Here is a 20,906-nt window from a genome sequence, read left to right on the forward strand (position 1 = left end):
CTGTTAATTAACAAGCAAGAGAATGTGAAAAGAGATCAAGGAGTTGGGATTAATTTAGGTAGACTAGGATCTGGGAGTTGTCATTTACTTGCAAAGTGGAAATTAATTACCAGCTACCAGCCTTAAGATACCAACCATAGAATAAGCAAGGTAAGATCAAGAACTTGTCCTCATTTGAGGATTCCTAATTTGGTATGAGAGACACACACACACACACATGACTTCTCATGTCATGTCACTACTGCCTTCTTCTTCAGTTTGTTGATCACCACAATGTTCTATTGGTTAGCCATCACCAGTCTGGCTCTGGAAGTCCCATATGATCTTAGTTTGTTACTTTCCACTATCTTTGGAAGTATCTCCCACTTTGACATCATTATGTTATGGTGTTCCATGAATGTCATACTTGTCTGCAGCTTTCACAGCTTCCAGGTGACGGTAATGGCATTGTTGCTGCCCTTTGGACAGAAGAGTAGTGGTGTGACTCCCTGCCATGTGGAATGTACACTGAACAAAAATATAAACGCAACATTTTGTTGTTAATCCCATTTTTCATGAGCTGAACTCAAAGATCTAAAACATCTTCCACACGCACAATAGATCTATTTCTATCAAATATTGTTCAAAGATCTGTCTAAATCTGTGTTAGTGAGCACTTCTCCTTTGCCGAGATAATCCATCCCACCTCACAGGTTTGGCATATCAAAATGCTGATTAGACAGCATGATCAATGCACAGGTGTGCCTTAGGCTGGCCACAATAAAAGGCCACTCATAAATGTGCTAAGTAATCATATTTGGCTCTGTATATATAAATTGGACTAATTTTGAATTTAATCAATTTGATTGGATAATGATAACAATGAATTGAACTCCAATTGGCTTGAATTGGACTGTGTTATTGAAGTCCCTTGAGATTAAATTTGTTGTGATTTGGCTTTGTATAAATAAAACTGAACTGAATTTAATTGAATTGAAATGTTCTTCTGTATTTCAGATCCTCAACTCGGTTTCAACTTTGACATCAAGAACTTTAGGATCTTTTCTGGTCCTAAAGATACTCAGTTTGGATACACAGTTCAGCAGCATGAGGCAGGAGGACGCCAGTGGTAAGAATCCATCTTCACTAAGCTCTCAATACATCAACAAACGTGTATGTGCTGGTTCAACCTGTTTTCAGAGAAAAACCCTTATTGTCATGAAAGAACCAAAAAAAAGTTGGAGAAAGTGGGACTCAGTGATACAATCTGTTTTTTGCACAATGTATTCCCATGTTTTCCAAACCCTAACCATGTTGTTTTTGTGTCTGCACATTACAAGACATTTATTAAAGCAAAAACCCTACCAAATAGTAACAAACATAAAAAATGACCAAAAATTTGAAAAAGTCACTAATATTTATTTTGTTGGGTCACCTTTATCTTTGATTGCTGCACTCATTTGCTCTGGCATCTTTTCAATAAGCGTATGTAAATGTAGCTCAATAACCTGCATTTTGGTACCCAAATTAGTCTATAGAGAGTGGATGAGTGGCAATTGAATTTAGTCTGAGTGGGGGATTGGTGTACCAGAATCAGTACCTCAATAATTTTATGAACACTGGGGCACTAGACCACCAACCAATAAAATATTTATAGATAAGCTTGAAATGCCACACAAGAGTCACTTGCATTGACCTTCATATCACCTCGAACACTGAGCAGTTAAAAAACTTTCCTATGAAAACAGCACATCTTAAGAATCATTAATTGTCATTGACCAACAAAGGATATGAATGTATTCACCAATACTAAGACTATAACAGAAATACATGTATAAATGTATGAAAAGATGAAACTAATGACCCTGTGGATCTGGATGCCAGAGAATGGAAAACTGGAGTAGCTAATATTAAACTTGGTGGATGTCTGATTAAGGTTATGGGATGGGGTCTGCAGCAGAAATTTAACTAACAGCTACCATCTTGGGACACCAACCTATGGGCTTTAGCTAATGTGAGAGGGAAGGTTTCCTCAGAGATGACCTTACTTTGAGGTGACACCTTGGTCACACGTCGGTGCAGGAGGGGTTCGTTGGTAGCAGAGAAAAAGATAGATTCGTCCCAAATTCTTCCGCCTGAGCTCGTGTCTGTCTGCCACCTGAGAGGAGGGTCCTTGGGGAGGTAGCTTTGGATCATGTGTAGGCATAGGAAGTGGTTTTCCTCTCCCATGTGATGCACAAAACTGTGCACAGGACTACGTGTTCTGACTGATCAACATACAAGCAAACTAAAAAATGCGATGTCATAGAGGCGGCTTACAGTTTGACTGCTGGTTTGTTAGTTCAGCAAACTTAGGAGTGAATCTTGTGAGGTAATCTGGGTCAGGAGTCTGAAACACAGCTGCTAATAACAAAATTGAGAATGCACTCTGTTGGAAACATACAAGTAAGTGCCAAAAGAAAGTAAAACCACAAGACTAAAAAGAAAACATATAACAGGTCTAACAGAAGTAATTGGAAGAGGCTTGAGTGCTGGGGGAAAACACAAAGCCAAACACAACATGCAAAGCCTCCAAAAAACTTTGTGAATACACCAAAACATGGCCTGGTGCCTTGTTATAAACACCTGGTAGGGCTCAAGAGTCTAGCTTTGCTTGGATGAAGCAAAGTTGTGTGTGTATGTTGAAAAAAAAAAAAAAAAAAAAAAAAAACTTCACACATCAAAATTCGTCAAACAGCTGCTATCAGCTGTTACATCATCAGTGCATATAAGTGTGCCAATACCTGCGGCAGCCATTCATGCCCAAGCCATAATAACAAATGAGCTTGTATGCAATGGAGCCTAGGCAACTCCTTTTTGTCTCCACACTTTCTTCTTGCCATCACTCTGATACTGGTTAATCTTAGTCTCATCGGTCCATAACATCTTTTTCCAGAAATTTTCAGGCTCCTTTAAGTACTTTTTCACAAACTGTTATCTGGTCATCATGTTTTTAGGGTTAGGGTTAGCCTCTGTAAATCTGTTCATGAAGTTTTCATGAAGTGGATAGTAGTCTCTGTCAAAGACACAGCTGACTCCTAAAGATCGTTTCTGAACTGTTGGACAGGCATTTGAGGATTTTTCTTTACCACAGTGAGGATTCTTCTGTCCATCAGCAGTCCCAGCAGACCAGTCCTTTTGCAATTCCAGAGTTTGCCTGTGCATTCTTTCTTCTTCTTTCCCCCCCTGTGTTTTAACTGAGCATTTATGATACACATACATTCATCTATCCATTCCAGACACATTTTGTTTCTGTGCATATATGTTGAAGTTCATGACAAATCAAGTAAAGAAGTGAGAAAAAAAAGCAATTACTTACAAAATGTAAGAGAAAATTACACAAGGATAGAAACAGAGTAAATGAAACTAGAAAATTTCTGAAGAAATTTTGATGGGTGCCAAGCTGCTGCCCGTCTTCTGCCCGTCCACACACAGACACAGAGAGGCTGCACACGATGGGCCACTTTACATGGTAGCAACCATTATGTTTACCTGATTAAGGAGGAGAGTTTAAACAGCCAATCACCTGCTCAGTTACTGGTCTTTTAGCCAACCGAGTCCCCTTTTGGGTGGGTTGAAGCAGAGATCCCATCTGAACCAGAGGAGGAGGACAGTAAGTAATGTTCAGACATACTGACAGTTTAAATGTGTTTATTTAGCAACAACAGCTCATTATAAGTCAGTCAGTTTTGATAAACTGATAAACTTTAACATGTCACAGTCTATAAATGTAGATACAATGAAACAATGACAGAAATATGATTGGAAAACAGAAACTGATGATTCTCATGTCCCTCAGGGCTCTGCTCTGCGTGTGTGTGTGTGTGTGGGGGGGGGGGGGGGGGGGGTTGAGAAATATCTGTAAGCATTCACCATCACAGTAAGAGGAAGAAATGAAGACATTAAACCCGACAACATTCAAATCTTACCTCTGTCCTATGGTGATAGAAACTCCAGTCTTCATCGGAGTCCTCGGTCACATCTGTGGTTGCTGAAGGTTGTTTGGATCACTGCAGATGATGGGAGTCCTTCTCTGCTTCATAAGACAAAAAGAGAGGAAACCAAATGTTGAGTTTCTCATGTCAATGTAGATCAATTTTCTTGTTTTGGATTCATCACAAAAAATATCTAAAGTACAATCAATGTATTGAGTAAAGATAAAAACACACCTTTTTTCATAGTTCTTCTCCTTGGACACGTCACGATGCAGTTTGAATCCTCCTGTGGAAGCGCAGGTGTTCGGTTCAGCAGGACCTCAGATGGAAAGCTGGACACATAATCATTAACAGCATTAATCATAAACAGACATCCTTACTGTATGTGAGCTGTGAGGGGAAGTGTCAGTACTTACTTTAGTCTTTTGTCTCTGCAGCATCTGCATGACGACTCTAGTCTGGATTCATGCTGGTTTCCATCTGGTTGTTCATGTTTTAAAAGCTGGAGACAACAATCATGAAATTAGCACCAAGCACACATGATGAAAAGCACTGAAACTGTCTTCATACATGTAGAAGTCTCACCTGTAAGTGCAGCGTTACATCTAATGAGGTCCTGCTTCTCCAACCGAAGATGCTGCATCAGTGTTTTTTGGGGGGGGTTGTGTTGGTTTCTCTGACAGAAGAAAAACAAAAGCATGATAACTTGTAATGAATAAATGGAACAATCTGGTGATGTTATGAGTTAAGTATTCACGTTAAACAGAGTGAAGTGTGAAGTGTAACTCTGAACCTTTGACTCCAACATTTACCTCAGTTTCATCTTTTTCTCTGTCTGACTGAAGCTGCTCCGTCTCTGTCCTGTCTGCCTTCTCTGAGCTTCTCATCACTGGTGGTGTAGTTGGTCTTCACTGTGGGCTTCTTTCCTCTGTGTCTGCTGCTGCTCTCTGACTGAACAAACTCATGATGCTCTTCTCACAAAAACATGGTCAAGGATGATAAACTAATTGTCAAAGCATCACCGTGCCAGCACGGTACAGCAATCAGGAAGAATCACACTCTACTAGTTAAGCCATGATCCTCAAAGTTCATATTTCACTGATTGGAAGATATGTACAATAATTAACATCATAATTGGCAACTGTCAAATAAAATACCATGATTATCATTCAAAAGTGCTCATGATTTGAGAATATATAGACGAATAAATAGATATAAAAATGGATAAATAAGCAAAATGAGCACTCAACACAAGCCATATTCTGTTAAAATCACAATGCATTCACATTCTGACTCATTCAACACCAGCACATAGCAAAATGAGCACTCAACACAAGCCATATTCTGTTCAAATCACAATGCATTCACATTCTGACTCATTCAACACCAGCACATAGCAAAATGAGCACTCAACACAAGCCATATTCTGTTCAAATCACAATGCATTCACATTCTGACTCATTCAACACCAGCACATAGCTTTTGCCGTCGAGAGCGTTCAAGTTCAGGCTGCGGGCTAACAATGTAGCATGCTAAGCTAAGGCAGGCACACAGAAACATCAGCGGAAGGAAAATGAGCAAATACCTTATTCTTTATTTAACTCGAAGACATTCATATTTCCGCCACGATCAACGACAGATAATGTTCAATATAACCACTCAACACAAGCCTTATACTGAAATAAACTCTGTAAATTCACAGCCGTCACAGCATTCAACGCCAGACAGCGGGCTAATAGTGTAGCATGCTAAGCGAAGGCAGTCACACAGAAACATCCGAATAGAGAAAAATAGTACTAAATACAAAACTTATTCTCCGTTAAACATGCCTACAGCCATATTTCCAACAAGCAACAACATAATATTGAAGATGACCAATCAACAACATTGATTAGCATTCTGTAAAGGAAGAAGCAAAAAATAGGTCTTACCTGAACAAAGCTCCCAGACAGAAAGACTATTCAGAATATTCCAAGAACCAGGGGCGAAGTGATGAGCCAACAACCAATGAAAACAGTGGAATTGCTGACGTCCAATAAAGGTTGAATATGTACTGCTGACGTGCAATTTTCCTTTCGCGAACATATGTGTCGTCAGCAGTTGCCATGATCCTGTTATCACACAGAAGGTGGCATTTGTCTCGTGAGCGGCTGGCATGAAACTGTTATCACAGCTGATGTGTTGAGAATAATGAAAAATATATGAGTCAGTGGCGCTATCGCGCGCATTTTTCTCGTGAGCGGCTGACATGAAGCTGGCATGAAGCTGTTATCACAGCTGTTATCACAGCTCACGAGCGTTTGTCTCGTGAGCGGCTGGCATGAAGCTGTTATCACAGCTGATGTGTTGAGAATAATGAAAAATATATGAGTCAGTGCGCTATCGCGGGCATTTGTATTGTGAGCGGCTGGCATGAAGCTGTTATCACAGATGATGTGTTGAGAAGAATGGATAACATATGAGTCAGTGCGCGCTATCGCGCGCATTTCTCTGGTGAGCGGCTGGCATGAAGAATGGAAAACATGTGAGTCAGTGCGCGCTATCGCGCGCATTTCTCTGGTGAGCGGCTGGCATGAAGCTGTTATCACAGCTGATGTGTTGAGAATAATGAAAAACATATGAGTCAGTGCGCGCTATCGCGCGCATTTGTCTCGTGAGCGGCTGGCATGAAGCTGTTATCACAGCTGATGTGTTGAGAAGAATGGAAAACATATGAGTCAGTGCGCGCTATCGCGCGCATTTGTCTCGTGAGCGGCTGGCATGAAGCTGTTATCACAGTTTTTGCTGCCCTGCTCCAGCCCTGCTGACAGACAGAGGCTGTCATGTTATATTGTATTAGGAGCACAGATAAAACAGGCTGTCATAATGCTGTTACAGCAGGCCAGCCATCTTGGCTCTGCCCTCATCCGCCATCTTGGCTCTGGCTTCATCAGCTGTGAAAGAACAGGGCAGCAATCTTGGGTGTGGTCAGCATTAGTTGCTATGGGCAACAGCTGTGACTGCCAACTGCCAAATCTGCACCTCACTTTGTCCCCTTAAGATCATGGTGTTTTCATATTGAGGCACAAGTCTGGAACAAACGGTCGCTGTTCGAAAAGTAGAAGTCGTATCCGAATAATTCTTTCACCGTGAGCGCCAGAAGGGACGGGGGAAGCCAGCGGTGTCATTTTTATTCTTCTACCCCCCGTGGCTCCTTTATTATGGCAGTTTTAAAATGAGTTTTCCGACTGATTTCAGGGCTCGGCCGTTTTATAATGGGATGGAATGTTCCCTCTCTGCGCTCAGAGGTGATTTGTGAGAAATCTGTGAGGCCCAGCTCAATGACAGTACCTACGTGAAGTACCTACGTGAAACACAATGAAATACCTACGTTTTGATGTATAATTTATCCAGATCAGGCAGATATTTTGGACGTGAGAGGCATTTGTTCGAGAAATTTTGTTTTAAAGATTTTTAGAGTGAGAGTTAAAGTGTAACCGACATGAGATGACCTCCTCTGGACACCTAAAACGTAAACTGCCGTTGTGTCAAAGCTGTATAAGCTATTAACAAGCCCTTTACAGTTAAAGCTGAATCTTTCCTGTCACAAACAAACTTTGAATGATGTGTGTGTGACGCTGTATGGCTGAGTTACGAGGCCTCCAATGTGAGGCAGTTTGGGGCTCTTCGAGCATCTTTTAGGCCTTCTCCTTTCATTTTCCCATTGACAATTTGCCCGCTTTTTCCCATTTATCCGCTATTCCTTTCGAGTAATGAGAGAGAAAAGTAATAGCACACTTTTGCCCATCGGCGCGCATGCAGCCATGTGTTTTTTATTTTAGTCGGACCTTCGCTGCGGGAGGAGTAGCGCGCCAAAAAACGTGACGGAAACGGAAAAATAACTAGAAAGAGCTGTTCCTGCGAAACAGCAGTGAGAATGCTTATTCGCTGAATGGGTACAGCTGACCATGCTAAAAAAGCTGAAACTTTAGCACAAAGTTATTAGCTGAATTTTCAAAGCACTTGAAAGGTATTTTTGAAAGGACCTGGTCTTGGTTGAAGACCTGATTAAGAACAGAAGGAGAAGAATTCAGTTGATAGTTTTAAATTCTCTTTCAATCATAATAGAATGATGGCACCTAAAGTTGTTGAAAAGAAGAAGGAGTTGAAAAGATGGAAACAACTTAGCAGAAAATTTGTTGAAAAAGGGCTGAAAAACAATTATTGAAGGACCTGGAGCTGAATAAAAGCTGAGAGGATTAGAAAAACAAACAGCGACTTGAACATGTAAAAAGAACAGTGCTGAACACGACCATGTAAGGAGGTTCAGCTGTGAAACATATAAACATTTAAAGAAGCTAATATGACCATTGGAATGCACTCTGATATTAGAAAGAAAGGAATAATTGAGAGCTTAAACTGGACGAGTCCAGTAATATTAATGCTAGTTCAGGCAACAAAACACTTTCTTTGCATGTTTCTTCTCTATTCTCTACTTTTCTGCCTTCATACAGCTCCAGCTCCTTTCAATAATACTTTTAAAAAACTTACAGTATGGCAAACACAAATGGATTTACCTTTGATTGAAATGTTTGTTTCTGATACTACAGGTTGTTGAAAAATGAACTGCTGTCACTTAAACCATGTTGATCTCTCATCTGTATGTATTCATTTCATAACACATCTGGGTCTGAATCCTTTTTTACAACCAAAGCTCTGCTGATTCTGCAGGGTGACTTTGGAAAACCAAACAGAATTGATTAAATGTCTGAAAAAAAGTTGCAAGTCCTTGCAGAAAAAGTTGAAGGTTTAAAGAAGGAGATGGGAGATGAATTCTGTTCATATTTTGAATTCATCTTCAACCCTTATAAAATGTAGCAACCAAAAGATTCTAAATAAGTTGAGAAAAGCAAAACATTAGCAGAAATGTAGTTGCTGTAACTCTTTTCAGAGCTGGACAATACGTGTTAATAAGTTTACAAATGCTTAATGCTCAGATGCTCAGCCACTGGGGAAAGGATCACTTTCCCCAGTGGCTGAGCATCTGAGAGCAGCAGATCTCTGAATAGTGCCTCAACACGCTTATCAAACAAGCGCATGCAGGTGACAGGGTTGGATCGCACAATCTCACACTTTACAGTCCAGTCAAGCGATTCAAAATCAACCTGTTCTCCTTGCTGTCTCTTTATTGCTTCAATCACTTCAGGCCACCTGAACTCAGCAGCTGAAAATGTGCAAAAGAACGTCAGAGTTTCCAACTGGCACATCACATGTGCTCAGTCCAGAATACACATTATTAAAGTCAGGAAGAACGTACAGGGTTCCACTCTGTAAACATAATCGCCTCAACTACTCATTTATTTCCCTATCCATTAAGCTCATTAATGAGGAGGAAGAAAAGGAAAGGGAGCTTAGGCCGAAGTAATGGCGTAGGTGTATTTTTCTGAATGTATTTTCCGTTCCGTTTTTGTTGTCCTGTGTGTACTGGGTACTTGTTAGTCCTGGTTGAAGGAATTTGAAGGTCAAAAAGACAATAGTGGAACAATTCAAAGGTGCTGGAGTAACTGTCAGCAAAGAAAAGCTGAAGGGTTAAGAACAACAAAAGGGTTTCAAGCAGATAATAAGTGAAATGTCTTGACATTTCTAAAGTGTGACATTTCTAAAACTAGAAAGAGTGAAAGTTTAGCTGAAAGCAAGTTGCTGAAATCCTGGTTGAAGCAGGTTGAAGGTGAAAATAAAATAGTGGAATAATTTAAACCTGTTGGCAAAAACTGCAGAAGTCTTAGTTGAAGAAGTTGAAAGGTTAAAAACAACAGAAAGATTTAAAGGATTTAAAATTTTTGTGGAAAAATGTGCGGTTAGTTATTTTAAATCATTTTAAAAGTATAAAAGTTAGAACCACCAAAAGTCAAAACTAATTCCAATTTAATTCAATAAGATAATTCCAAGAGATATAGCAGTAATCTCCTAAAATAGCTGAACATTTTGATACCAAAGTTGTAGAAATCGGTGAAGAATATGCAGTAGTTAATGTCCAAAAAACTGCAGAAGTCTTAGTTGAAGAAGTTGAAAGGTTAAAAACAACAGAAAGATTTAAAGGATTTAAAATTTTTGTGGAAAAATGTGCAGTTAGTTATGTTAAATATTGCTAAAAATGTGAAATATTAGTAGAAAGTCATTTGCTGCAGTTTGAAAAGGCCTGAAATGTATTTTTGAAAGGACCTGAAGGACCTGAGAAATGTACAGGACAGAGAAGAAAAATGCTAAACAAAAAGTGAATAAATTCAAAAAGAAGAGAAGCACTATAGAAAAATTGTGAAAATTTAATAGAAATTCATTTGCTGAAGCTTCAAAAGGCCTGAAATGCATTATTGAAAGGATGTGGAGCTGTATGAAGGCAGAAACATACAGGAAAGAGAAGAAACGTGCAAAAAGGACTGGCAGTTGGAAGGTACTGCTGTGATTCAAAGGCTTCTAATTTAAAAAGTAAAGTCCTGAAGGCTATGAAAGTCACATTGGCTGAAAGAGGACAAAATGACCTACGTTTTAATGCTAAAATTATTTCTGTGGCTTAAATATTTTAAAAACAGTGACAGGTTAAAAACTTTTTTTCTGAAGAATCTTGCTGTATTCTTCCACTCTGCCAGTTGGAGCCTCCACTCTACACATGAACATTCCGTGTCATTGGAATGCATTGTAAACTCAGAAATCATCAAGGATTTTAGTACATTTTTAAACTGTGATAGTTCAAAATTGGCTGAATATTTTAAAAAGCTCAATCATTCAGTAATAGTTGAATGTCTTGTGAACATTTTAAAGTTTGAATGGTGTCTCTATCTTAACGTATGCTGAAGTAGTTAAATTTGAAAGAGGAGGAAGCTCTTTGAATGATTTGAAAGGATTTACCATTACTTTTAAAGGGAGAAAAATTTGCACAAAAACCTTAATATTTTAAAAACTATAAACATTAGAAACACCAAAAGTCATAGCCATCATGTCCAGAAAGAGCTGAACGTTTTGTGCGAAAATGGTTTAATTTGCTTAAAGTGTGTGGAAGTACTTAAACGGCAAAAAACGTACGGAACATATAATAATAAAGATAAACAGGAAAACAATAGTGAGAATGCCTTAATGCATTCTCACAACTAGAAAGAGCTGTTCCTGCGAAACAGCAGTGAGAATGCTTATTTGCTGAATGGGTATAGCTGACCATGCTAAAAAAGCTGAAAATTTAGCACAAAGTTATTAGCTGAAGCTTCAAAGCACTTGAAAGGTATTTTTGAAAGGACCTGGTCTTGGTTGAAGACCTGATTAAGAACAGAAGGAGAAGAATTCAGTTGATAGTTTTAAATTCTGTTTCAATCATAATAGAATGATGGCACCTAAAGTTGTTGAGAAGAAGAAGGAGTTGAAAAGATGGAAACAACTTAGCAGAAAATTAGTTGAAAAAGGGCTGAAAAACAATTATTGAAGGACCTGGAGCTGAATAAAAGCTGAGAGGATTAGAAAAACAAACAGCGACTTGAACATGTAAAAAGAACAGTGCTGAACACTACCATGTAAAGAAGTTCAGCTGTGAAACATATAAACATTTAAAGAAGCTAATATGACCATTGGAATGCACTCTGATATTAGAAAGAAAGGAATAATTGAGAGCTTAAACTGGACGAGTCCAGTAATATTAATGCTAGCTCAGGCAACAAAACACTTTCTTTGCATGTTCTCTATTCTCTACTTTTCTGCCTTCATACAGCTCCAGCTCCTTTCAATAATACTTTTTAAAAACTTACAGTATGGCAAACATAAATGAATTTACCTTTGATTGAAATGTTTGTTTCTGATACTTCAGGTTGTTGAAAAATGAACTGCTGTCACTTAAACTATGTTGATCTCTCATCTGTATGTATTCATCTCATAACACATCTGGGTCTGAATCCTTTTTTACAACCAAAGCTCTGCTGATTCTGCAGGGTGGCTTTGGAAAACCAAACCGACAACCAGAGTTCACACTCTTGAATCAGCCCCTAGTGTGGTTCTTACTGTGCTTCTGAACTTCATAGACTTTCTGGAACAGTTCGGGTTGTGTTTCTGGGTCAGGCCGTTGTGCTGAGATATATCTGTCTACAAAATTACACACAGTCTGATCATCACAAACATCCAGTTCAGGTGCTCCGTCAACCCAAAGCATTGCATGAATATGTGGACTTCCTCTGTGCTGAAACTCAACTCTGCAGAAAAAGTCAATCACTTTCCCCAGTGGCTGAGCATCTGAGAGCAGCAGATCTCTGAATAGTGCCTCAACACGCTTATCAAACAAGCGCATGCAGGTGACAGGGTTGGATCGCAGAATCTCACACTTTACAGTCCAGTCAAGCGATTCAAAATCAACCTGTTCTCCTTGCTGTCTCTTTATTGCTTCAATCACTTCAGGCCACCTGAACTCAGCAGCTGAAAATGTGCAAAAGAACGTCAGAGTTTCCAACTGGCACATCACATGTGCTCAGTCCAGAATACACATTATTAAAGTCAGGAAGAACGTACAGGGTTCCACTCTGTAAACATAATCGCCTCAACTACTCATTTATTTCCCTATCCATTAAGCTCATTAATGAGGAGGAAGAAAAGGAAAGGGAGCTTAGGCCGAAGTAATGGCGTAGGTGTATTTTCCTGAATGTATTTTCCGTTCCGTTTTTGTTGTCCTGTGTGTACTGGGTACTTGTTAGTCCTGGTTGAAGGAATTTGAAGGTCAAAAAGACAATAGTGGAACAATTCAAAGGTGCTGGAGTAACTGTCAGCAAAGAAAAGCTGAAGGGTTAAGAACAACAAAAGGGTTTCAAGCAGATAATAAGTGAAATGTCTTGACATTTCTAAAGTGTGACATTTCTAAAACTAGAAAGAGTGAAAGTTTAGCTGAAAGCAAGTTGCTGAAATCCTGGTTGAAGCAGGTTGAAGGTGAAAATAAAATAGTGGAATAATTTAAACCTGTTGGCAAAAACTGCAGAAGTCTTAGTTGAAGAAGTTGAAAGGTTAAAAACAACAGAAAGATTTAAAGGATTTAAAATTTTTGTGGAAAAATGTGCGGTTAGTTATTTTAAATCATTTTAAAAGTATAAAAGTTAGAACCAGCAAAAGTAAAAACTAATTCCAATTTAATTCAATAAGATAATTCCAAGAGATATAGCAGTAATCTCCTAAAATAGCTGAACATTTTGATACCAAAGTTGTAGAAATCGGTGAAGAATATGCAGTAGTTAATGTCCAAAAAACTGCAGAAGTCTTAGTTGAAGAACTTGAAAGGTTATAAACAACAGAAAGATTTAAAGGATTTAAAATTTTTGTGGAAAAATGTGCAGTTAGTTATGTTAAATATTGCTAAAAATGTGAAATATTAGTAGAAAGTCATTTGCTGCAGTTTGAAAAGGCCTGAAATGTATTTTTGAAAGGACCTGAAGGACCTGAGAAATGTACAGGACAGAGAAGAAAAATGCTAAACAAAAAGTGAATAAATTCAAAAAGAAGAGAAACTCTATAGAAAAATTGTGAAAATTTAGTAGAAATTAATTTGCTGAAGCTTCAAAAGGCCTGAAATGCATTATTGAAAGGATGTGGAGCTGTATGAAGGCAGAAACATACAGGAAAGAGAAGAAACATGCAAAAAGGACTGGCAGTTGGAAGGTACTGCTGTGATTCAAAGGCTTCTAATTTAAAAAGTAAAGTCCTGGAGGCTATGAAAGTCACATTGGCTGAAAGAGGACAAAATGACCTACGTTTTAATGCTAAAATTATTTCTGTGGCTTAAATATTTTAAAAACAGTGACAGGTTAAAAACTTTTTTTCTGAAGAATCTTGCTGTATTCTTCCACTCTGCCAGTTGGAGCCTCCACTCTACACATGAACATTCCGTGTCATTGGAATGCATTGTAAACTCAGAAATCATCAAGGATTTTAGTACATTTTTAAACTGTGATAGTTCAAAATTGGCTGAATATTTTAAAAAGCTCAATCATTCAGTAATAGTTGAATGTCTTGTGAACATTTTAAAGTTTGAATGGTGTCTCTATCTTAACGTATGCTGAAGTAGTTAAATTTGAAAGAGGAGGAAGCTCTTTGAATGATTTGAAAGGATTTACCATTACTTTTAAAGGGAGAAAAATTTGCACAAAAACCTTAATATTTTAAAAACTATAAACATTAGAAACACCAAAAGTCATAGCCATCATGTCCAGAAAGAGTTGAACGTTTTGTGCAAAAATGGTTTAATTTGCTTAAAGTGTGTGGAAGTAGTTAAACGGCAAAAAACGTACGGAAAATATAATAATAAAGATAAACAGGAAAACAATAGTGAGAATGCCTTAATGCATTCTCACAATAAGTATTCACAATAGTAATATGTGTGCCCTGCCTTTGGCATTGGCACCCATAATAATATATTATTATGTCTAAGGAGCAATCAAAAACAACAAAAATAAACAAAAGAAATATGTCCTTTCTTCCAAAAGAAAGAAAGGACATGGTTGACTGGGAAAACACCATTTTAATAGGTTACCTTCCTTCACTCATTCCATCCCCTAGTGCCCCATTACTTTTACCCCACCCTCTGTCTCAGGTTTCAGATACCTCAAGAATAATGAGTAAAGGTTCTGGCTTGGTCAGTCTTTATGACCTCAGATATTATATATTATATAATCTTTTGGCACAGCGCATAACTATGAAGGTGGATAGTCACAGATGATCACACAAATGATATTTCTGGATATATATTATGTCATTTTTCATTTTGAGAAGTGGTGCATGTGTTTTGAAATTGTGTCTTGCACTGTATTGATCCAAAGTTCTGCTACAGTTGTAAAAACGTGGCATATACACTTCGTATATACAGATCTCTAATACATTTTATACCCTTTTGACACCCCACCAAGAAGGCTCCACCCAAACTAGAAGGCAAAAAAGTGAGGCTTCTATGTGTGGTAATGCAGGGTATATAGTTTTAAGATTCAAATTGGATGTGATTTGTTTCCAGGTACAGATAATGTTATGAATAATAGGATTGTTTTTATATGATAACCTATTGATCTTAGTTGGGGTCATTAAGATTGCAATTGATGAATATGGATAACAGTCCTCCTGTACCATCAGTAATCAATTGGGTGGAAGTTTTGTGGTATTTAGCCAAAACATTTAAGTCTTAGTTCTGTCTGTAGCCACAATCTCTTTTAAAGTGTTGGGGAGGGAGAAGATGGGCCTTTCCGATCAATCACTGCACTATCTTGAGAGATGTCACTAAGTTTAGATTCTGCCCCTTTTTTCCCTGGCTGAGTAAACAATTATTTGCCAACAGATCTTTCCCAAATCTTTGCTCATAATATTACTGGGAAAACGTTAATTTAAAGAATAAGGCAATTCAGGAGGTAGCACGCTGTTTAAATTGTTAATTAGCTAAAACTAGGGGGTTAAGCCTCCAGTTACAAGAGGGTCTAACTGCTCGATCATTTGATACAGTGTTACTATGATATGAGAAAGACAAGACATTTCCCAATAGCCTCTTATCAAGTGAAAAATAGGCAATACGAGTGTATGTATGATGGACAGTAAAAAAAAAAACAATGCTTTGTGTTTATTAAATTTGAATCTCCACTTGTCCAGAACAGACTTGACTGGAAATGCAACACTAAGGCTGTCTACATGAATGGACAGAACATATTGTGATTTTTAAGGAAACATTCCCTCCATGTCTGTACTAATATGTTGCTTATCTTCTATAAGTCTGTGGTAGAAAGTGTTGTGTGCACTGATGAACACATAAGGGTCAATGTGGGGTTCAGTGTCTTGTTCAAAGACACTTTGACATGTGACCACATGGGGGAAGCCAGGGGGAATCACACCATCAACCTTACAATTGTCAGAGAACAGTCATCTCACACTAATCCACCAAATTTCCCTCACACTACAGTATGAATGTGAATGTGTGGGATAGATTAAAAACAATACTTTGTAGCATATAACACAATAGACAAAGCTGTGCTGTGAATGTGGCTTGTGGTGTAGAAGCACTTTGAGTGTCAACTAAACTAGAAAAGCCAGGACAGTGACTTTTTTTTTTTACAAAAACAGACAGTCCATTTACCATTCCTTTTTTTGCATTTGTTACATATTAGTCATTAGTATTATGCTAAATGTTTTGCTTTTAGAGCACTCTGTGATTATCTCATGATAAACACCAAAAACTAATTTCACTTGTTTTGTTATGTACAAAAATTTAAGTCAGAACTAAATAGTACCAGTACCAGACTGACATTTAAACAATATTTTCTCTGAATTCTGTGTGATTTGTCTAAAGCCAGCTGTGGCTCTTAGAGTGGGTGAAGAGCAAGCCTTACTTACTGTGTGTGTATGTGTTTCCAGGTTGCTAGTAGGAGCTCCCTTTGAGTCCACAGGAAATCTGCAGACTGGTGACATTTATAAATGTCCACTGGATACCAATGATTCTGAAAACTGCAGCCGACTAAACCTGGGTGAGCAAAAACGTTTAAAAAAAAACAACAACAAAAAAATCACATAAACAGTATTTTCAAAACAGAAAGTGTTCTTTTGCAAATGAAAACTACCATCCTTTTGATTGGCAGCAAGGTGTTTAATAAAGTTATTCAGAATGAACATCTATCACAGTTGACCATTATTGTCTTGCTACAGCCACTAATGCTAACTGACTAAGTGACTCAGCCATGAGCAAGGTATGCCTAATTTTCTGAAAACAGAAATGCATCAGAGGCATCGAAGGAACTGATGCCATGAATCAGTTGCTGAAAGAATTTTACCAAATTTATTTCACATGATCGCGAGGCAAGTGATACAAAAAGGCATGACCTCTTCATCAGTAACAGATTGATTAAGCTTTTTCAATATTTGCTGATATCTGTATGTAGACTTTAAAATTTGCCTTCATTGATAGAACTTATCGGCATTGATAGATCCTTAGGGGGATCATGGTGGCACAGGAAAGTTATAAAGTTTGCTCTTCAAACTGTAAGTCTGAACTGCCTTGAAAAGATGTGATTTTTCTAAAATGATTTTGCATAATATGAAAAATAACCTTTCAATCCATAGATTTTAACTTTGACCATATTTGGTATTAATATTTTCATAATATTTGGTATTGTGAGACTAGGGTATAAAATTCTGCTATAGAAAAATGGAAATCAGATGCCCCTCTTCCAATAAAAATATGTTTAGTTTTTTTCCCCTTGTCCTGTCCAGCATTATGGCAGCAGAATTCTATTCTGAATACCGTTTATGGCAAACACATTTGCTTTGCCAAGGGAAGCTCTATAAATGTAAAGCTCCCCTTGATGCCCATCAACTGCCTATTCATTTATTTTTGTTATGATATTTACCATGTGATAGTGCTGAACCTGACCGGGGGACAGGGAAAGAGGAAGAGCAAAGAAAAAGAAACGGAACAGAACAATCATAGAAAACAATGAAAAACCAAACAACCAACTGCTACACCTGTAAAAACAAAACAGAAGAGAATCCACGGCCTCTGTGGGGAATCCAGCCTTAGAGCCACCAGGAGCACCTTAAAGCAAACAAGCAGAGAAAAACAAACAAACAAAACAAAACCCATGAACATGCGATACAATTGGTACAGGTCCCCCCTGTGCCATGTGTAAAATTAAATATAAAGAAAATAAAATTCTGCCATAGATGTCCAAGGTCAGTCATATAACATTTCCACCATAGATGTTAAAACTATTACAATGGGCATGGCTAAATTGTGTCGAAACTCACTGACGTTCTGTTCAGTTGACATAAGTCTTGGCACCCATCTTTATGCTGTAAATCCTTAAATCCTCCAATAACTCATAAAACATGTTTCACTGGCTATTTTATCTCCCAATGCCTCAATTTGTGGAGGAGAAATTTTCTTCTCAGGTCAGGTCATCTCCTTATTTACACAGTAATTGCAGAGTCAAATGTATACAACATTTTTAGTGATTTAATTAATTATTGAATTAAATTAAATTCAGTTCACTTCAGATCAATTATTCAAGACCTCCTCTGGCCTTAAGCTAAGACTAAGGCACTGGTATTCCATAGAAGCCCAAACGATAGTAATATATGCATTGGTTATCAGATAATTATAAACAACAATAAATTTAAAAAATAATTTAAATTTTTATCTTAAGGTGTGTGGGGAATAAAAAAAATCTTTTAGAAAACAAAACTATTTAAAAAATAAGAATATATTCTCTTTGAAGTCATGAATAGAAGAAACAAACTTCTCTTAAGCCCATATACAAGTTGAAGAATGAAGATGAAAAAGAACTACTTGTTACTTTTCTGCATTTCTGAATGTAGTGTCTTGTCTTGGAATATCCAATTGTTTATTTTTGAGTTACTGCATTGTAAAGCTTCTTTTTCTTACTCCAGTGAACAGTAGCTCACATAATGCCCATTACTTTTCTACATAAAAAGCTTGTGTGGAATTGTAAAATGAAATTCTGAGGCTGTACAAGAGAAGAATGCGGAGTCAATCACTGATAAAACATCTGTTTTTATTGCGATCAGGGGAACTTTCTCTGGACAATGTGTCAGAAAGGAAAGACAAGATGAGACTCGGAATGACGCTGACCTCCAATCCTAAAGATAACAGCTTTGTGGTGAGTTGCAAATGTACAGAATCTACATACACAAAAACCCAGGTTAATTAAATGTTTGAATGAAAACAAACTGAGCTCCATTTATTCACTTATCTTATCATAATTTTTGTAAATGAAGTTGAAAAAAAGTGTTTCTTTGAAGACATGGAATAAGGAATAATTTATTAATGAGGTTAACTATTAAAATATTTTAGCAATTAGACTCTCATGAAGCATCATAGCAAACCAATGTCCTAAATCAAAGTAGGACAGGATCTCTGGGATCTAAAATGCTGGTTTTGGTAGAGTTCATGTTGCTGACAGAAAATGACATGCAACAGAATTAAAAAGTGAATAGAAAAGTGTAAGCCAGGTGGTGCTTTTCAATGCCTGATAGTGCCCAGTAATGATCTTCACCCTCAGCCAAATAATTTGAATGTTTTTCAACCAATGACTAAATAACAAAGGCTGACCTTATTGATCAGGATCTTGTCTTTGTAGAGGTCCATTTCACAAAGCAGGTTTAGTGAGAAGTTTATTAACCCTGAAACGAGGGAAACTCTGAGATTTCCGTTTCACAAAGGGAGGTAACATGTTTTAGCATTTACAGACAATTATCTTTTTGAGCAGTACCGTTTCACGTCACAGTCCATCATTTACATATACAACCTAATCTGCCCCTACATTTGCAACATTACCAACATGCTCTCATATCCCAGCAGATATTGTGTGTTGCACTGCTTTTCTTTTCAAATGGAAGTTTTTTGTACAATGTCGGAGATGCAGAGCACTTGAGCAAGGAAACTGTATGCAGGGAGGTCAGAGACAGCATATGCAATAATCACTTTAGAGTTTAAGTCACCATCATCACCACCACCACAGCAGTGAAATAAAGAGATAATACAAAATTAATTTGGTCTTCTTTATTTCCTACAAATACAAGAGCTAGTTCAGTTAATGTTCCAATAGTTAACATAATTAACATAATTCACCTGTGACCATGCACTCACCTCTAACTTGTGCTCCAGTATTTCAATTTCCAGATCTGTCTTCCTAATCTGGAGGTCCAAGTAGAGCATTTCTTTAGTCTTTTTTTTCAGCAGGTGAATTTTATAAACCTCTTTTACTATCAACTGGGAATACATAAAGAGGACATTAAAAGTTGCACATGAATCAGAATGAACCTCTGGTGTTAACTGAACATCTCACTGAGTCAATCTGTGCAGTGGAAGTTGAGGGACCCTCCTGCTGCTGCCCAGCCATGCTCTGTTAAAAAGGATGAGAATGTGTTAATACTTCAGTGTAGGCTAAATGTCACTCTATGTTCCACCAGAATGTTAAGAAATGTGAATGGGAAGAGAACTATCAGTAACATATGAAGATGTTACCTCTATAGGCCTTTCTGTATGCCCCTCTGTAAAGGCAGCAGACCCAGTTTCCTCATCCTCTTCATCCTAGATTAGCGGTGTGTTTCAGTGTACTTAAACTCCACCAGGCAGATAGCACCATCAGAATCTGTTGGGACAAAAGAAAAAAAGACAAATAAATATTTGTATGAATACGCTTAAAAAAGATATCTATAGGCCTGTTACATTGTATAAAGGCACTTGTGTCTTTGGGGGTGGACTCAGAGGATGAGCTGCCTCCAGGGAGTCCCTCAGCCACTGGCCTTCCAATATTCTGGTTTAGGGCCAGCTCCTCTGCCTCCGTTAGAGGTGGTGGTGCTGGGCCACCACCCGTTTTACGTGCATCTGCCCTCTTTCTGTTGACTGAGTAGAAGTCTGTGTTAGTTTAAATTGGCTAAATTATTTAACAGAACATGATATAGATGAAGACATTTATGTGTGTGAAAACAGCATTGTGTTGGGGATAAAACAACTGCACAGCCAAATAGCCACTTAATATTTACTTTCCAGTGTAAAACATGATCAAAATGAGGTGCCTCCATGCCGAGGTCTTACCTGTTTGAACAATATTTTTATATTTAATCTTAAACTGCTGCCAAGTGCGCTTCTCCCCCAGCGGGATTGCACCTAAATGAAATAAATGAATAGGCTACTATTCAAGCAGTTTTCCCATGTAATATTATTGTGATTGCAAAGGATTACATTTAAATTTACGCACTGCCCCGAGCAACAATGTTCTCCCACGCCGTCTCCCTCTCTTTCGCAACTGCAGCGGTGTTGCACTTCTTTCTAAAAGCATGTTGAAACTCGCCATATGAGCGCATTAAGATTTCCAATTCGAGGTGGTGCTGGCTTTTTATAGTTGTGGCGCACGCCCTTAACTCAAGGTGAAACTACTCAGAGTTGACTAAACTAACTCAAATCAGCGT

General features: G+C 37.9%; 1 protein-coding gene across 1 annotated transcript in view; it reads left to right on the plus strand.

The window, feature by feature from the left end:
* The first annotated feature begins 441 nt into the window (after nucleotides 1–441).
* itga11b (integrin, alpha 11b) overlaps nucleotides 442–20,906 on the plus strand; it is a 122,342-nt gene continuing 101,877 nt past the window's right edge. The window contains exons 1-5 of the mRNA XM_072385332.1: nucleotides 442–502; nucleotides 997–1,108; nucleotides 2,062–2,160; nucleotides 16,335–16,444; nucleotides 18,501–18,592. Coding sequence (XP_072241433.1) covers nucleotides 442–502; nucleotides 997–1,108; nucleotides 2,062–2,160; nucleotides 16,335–16,444; nucleotides 18,501–18,592 — 474 coding nt within the window. The remainder of the gene's footprint in view (nucleotides 503–996; nucleotides 1,109–2,061; nucleotides 2,161–16,334; nucleotides 16,445–18,500; nucleotides 18,593–20,906) is intronic.

Source organism: Leuresthes tenuis, unplaced genomic scaffold, assembly GCF_036924035.1.
Source record: "Leuresthes tenuis unplaced genomic scaffold, fLeuTen1.0.hap1 SCAF_5, whole genome shotgun sequence".
Lineage (NCBI taxonomy): Eukaryota > Metazoa > Chordata > Actinopteri > Atheriniformes > Atherinopsidae > Leuresthes > Leuresthes tenuis.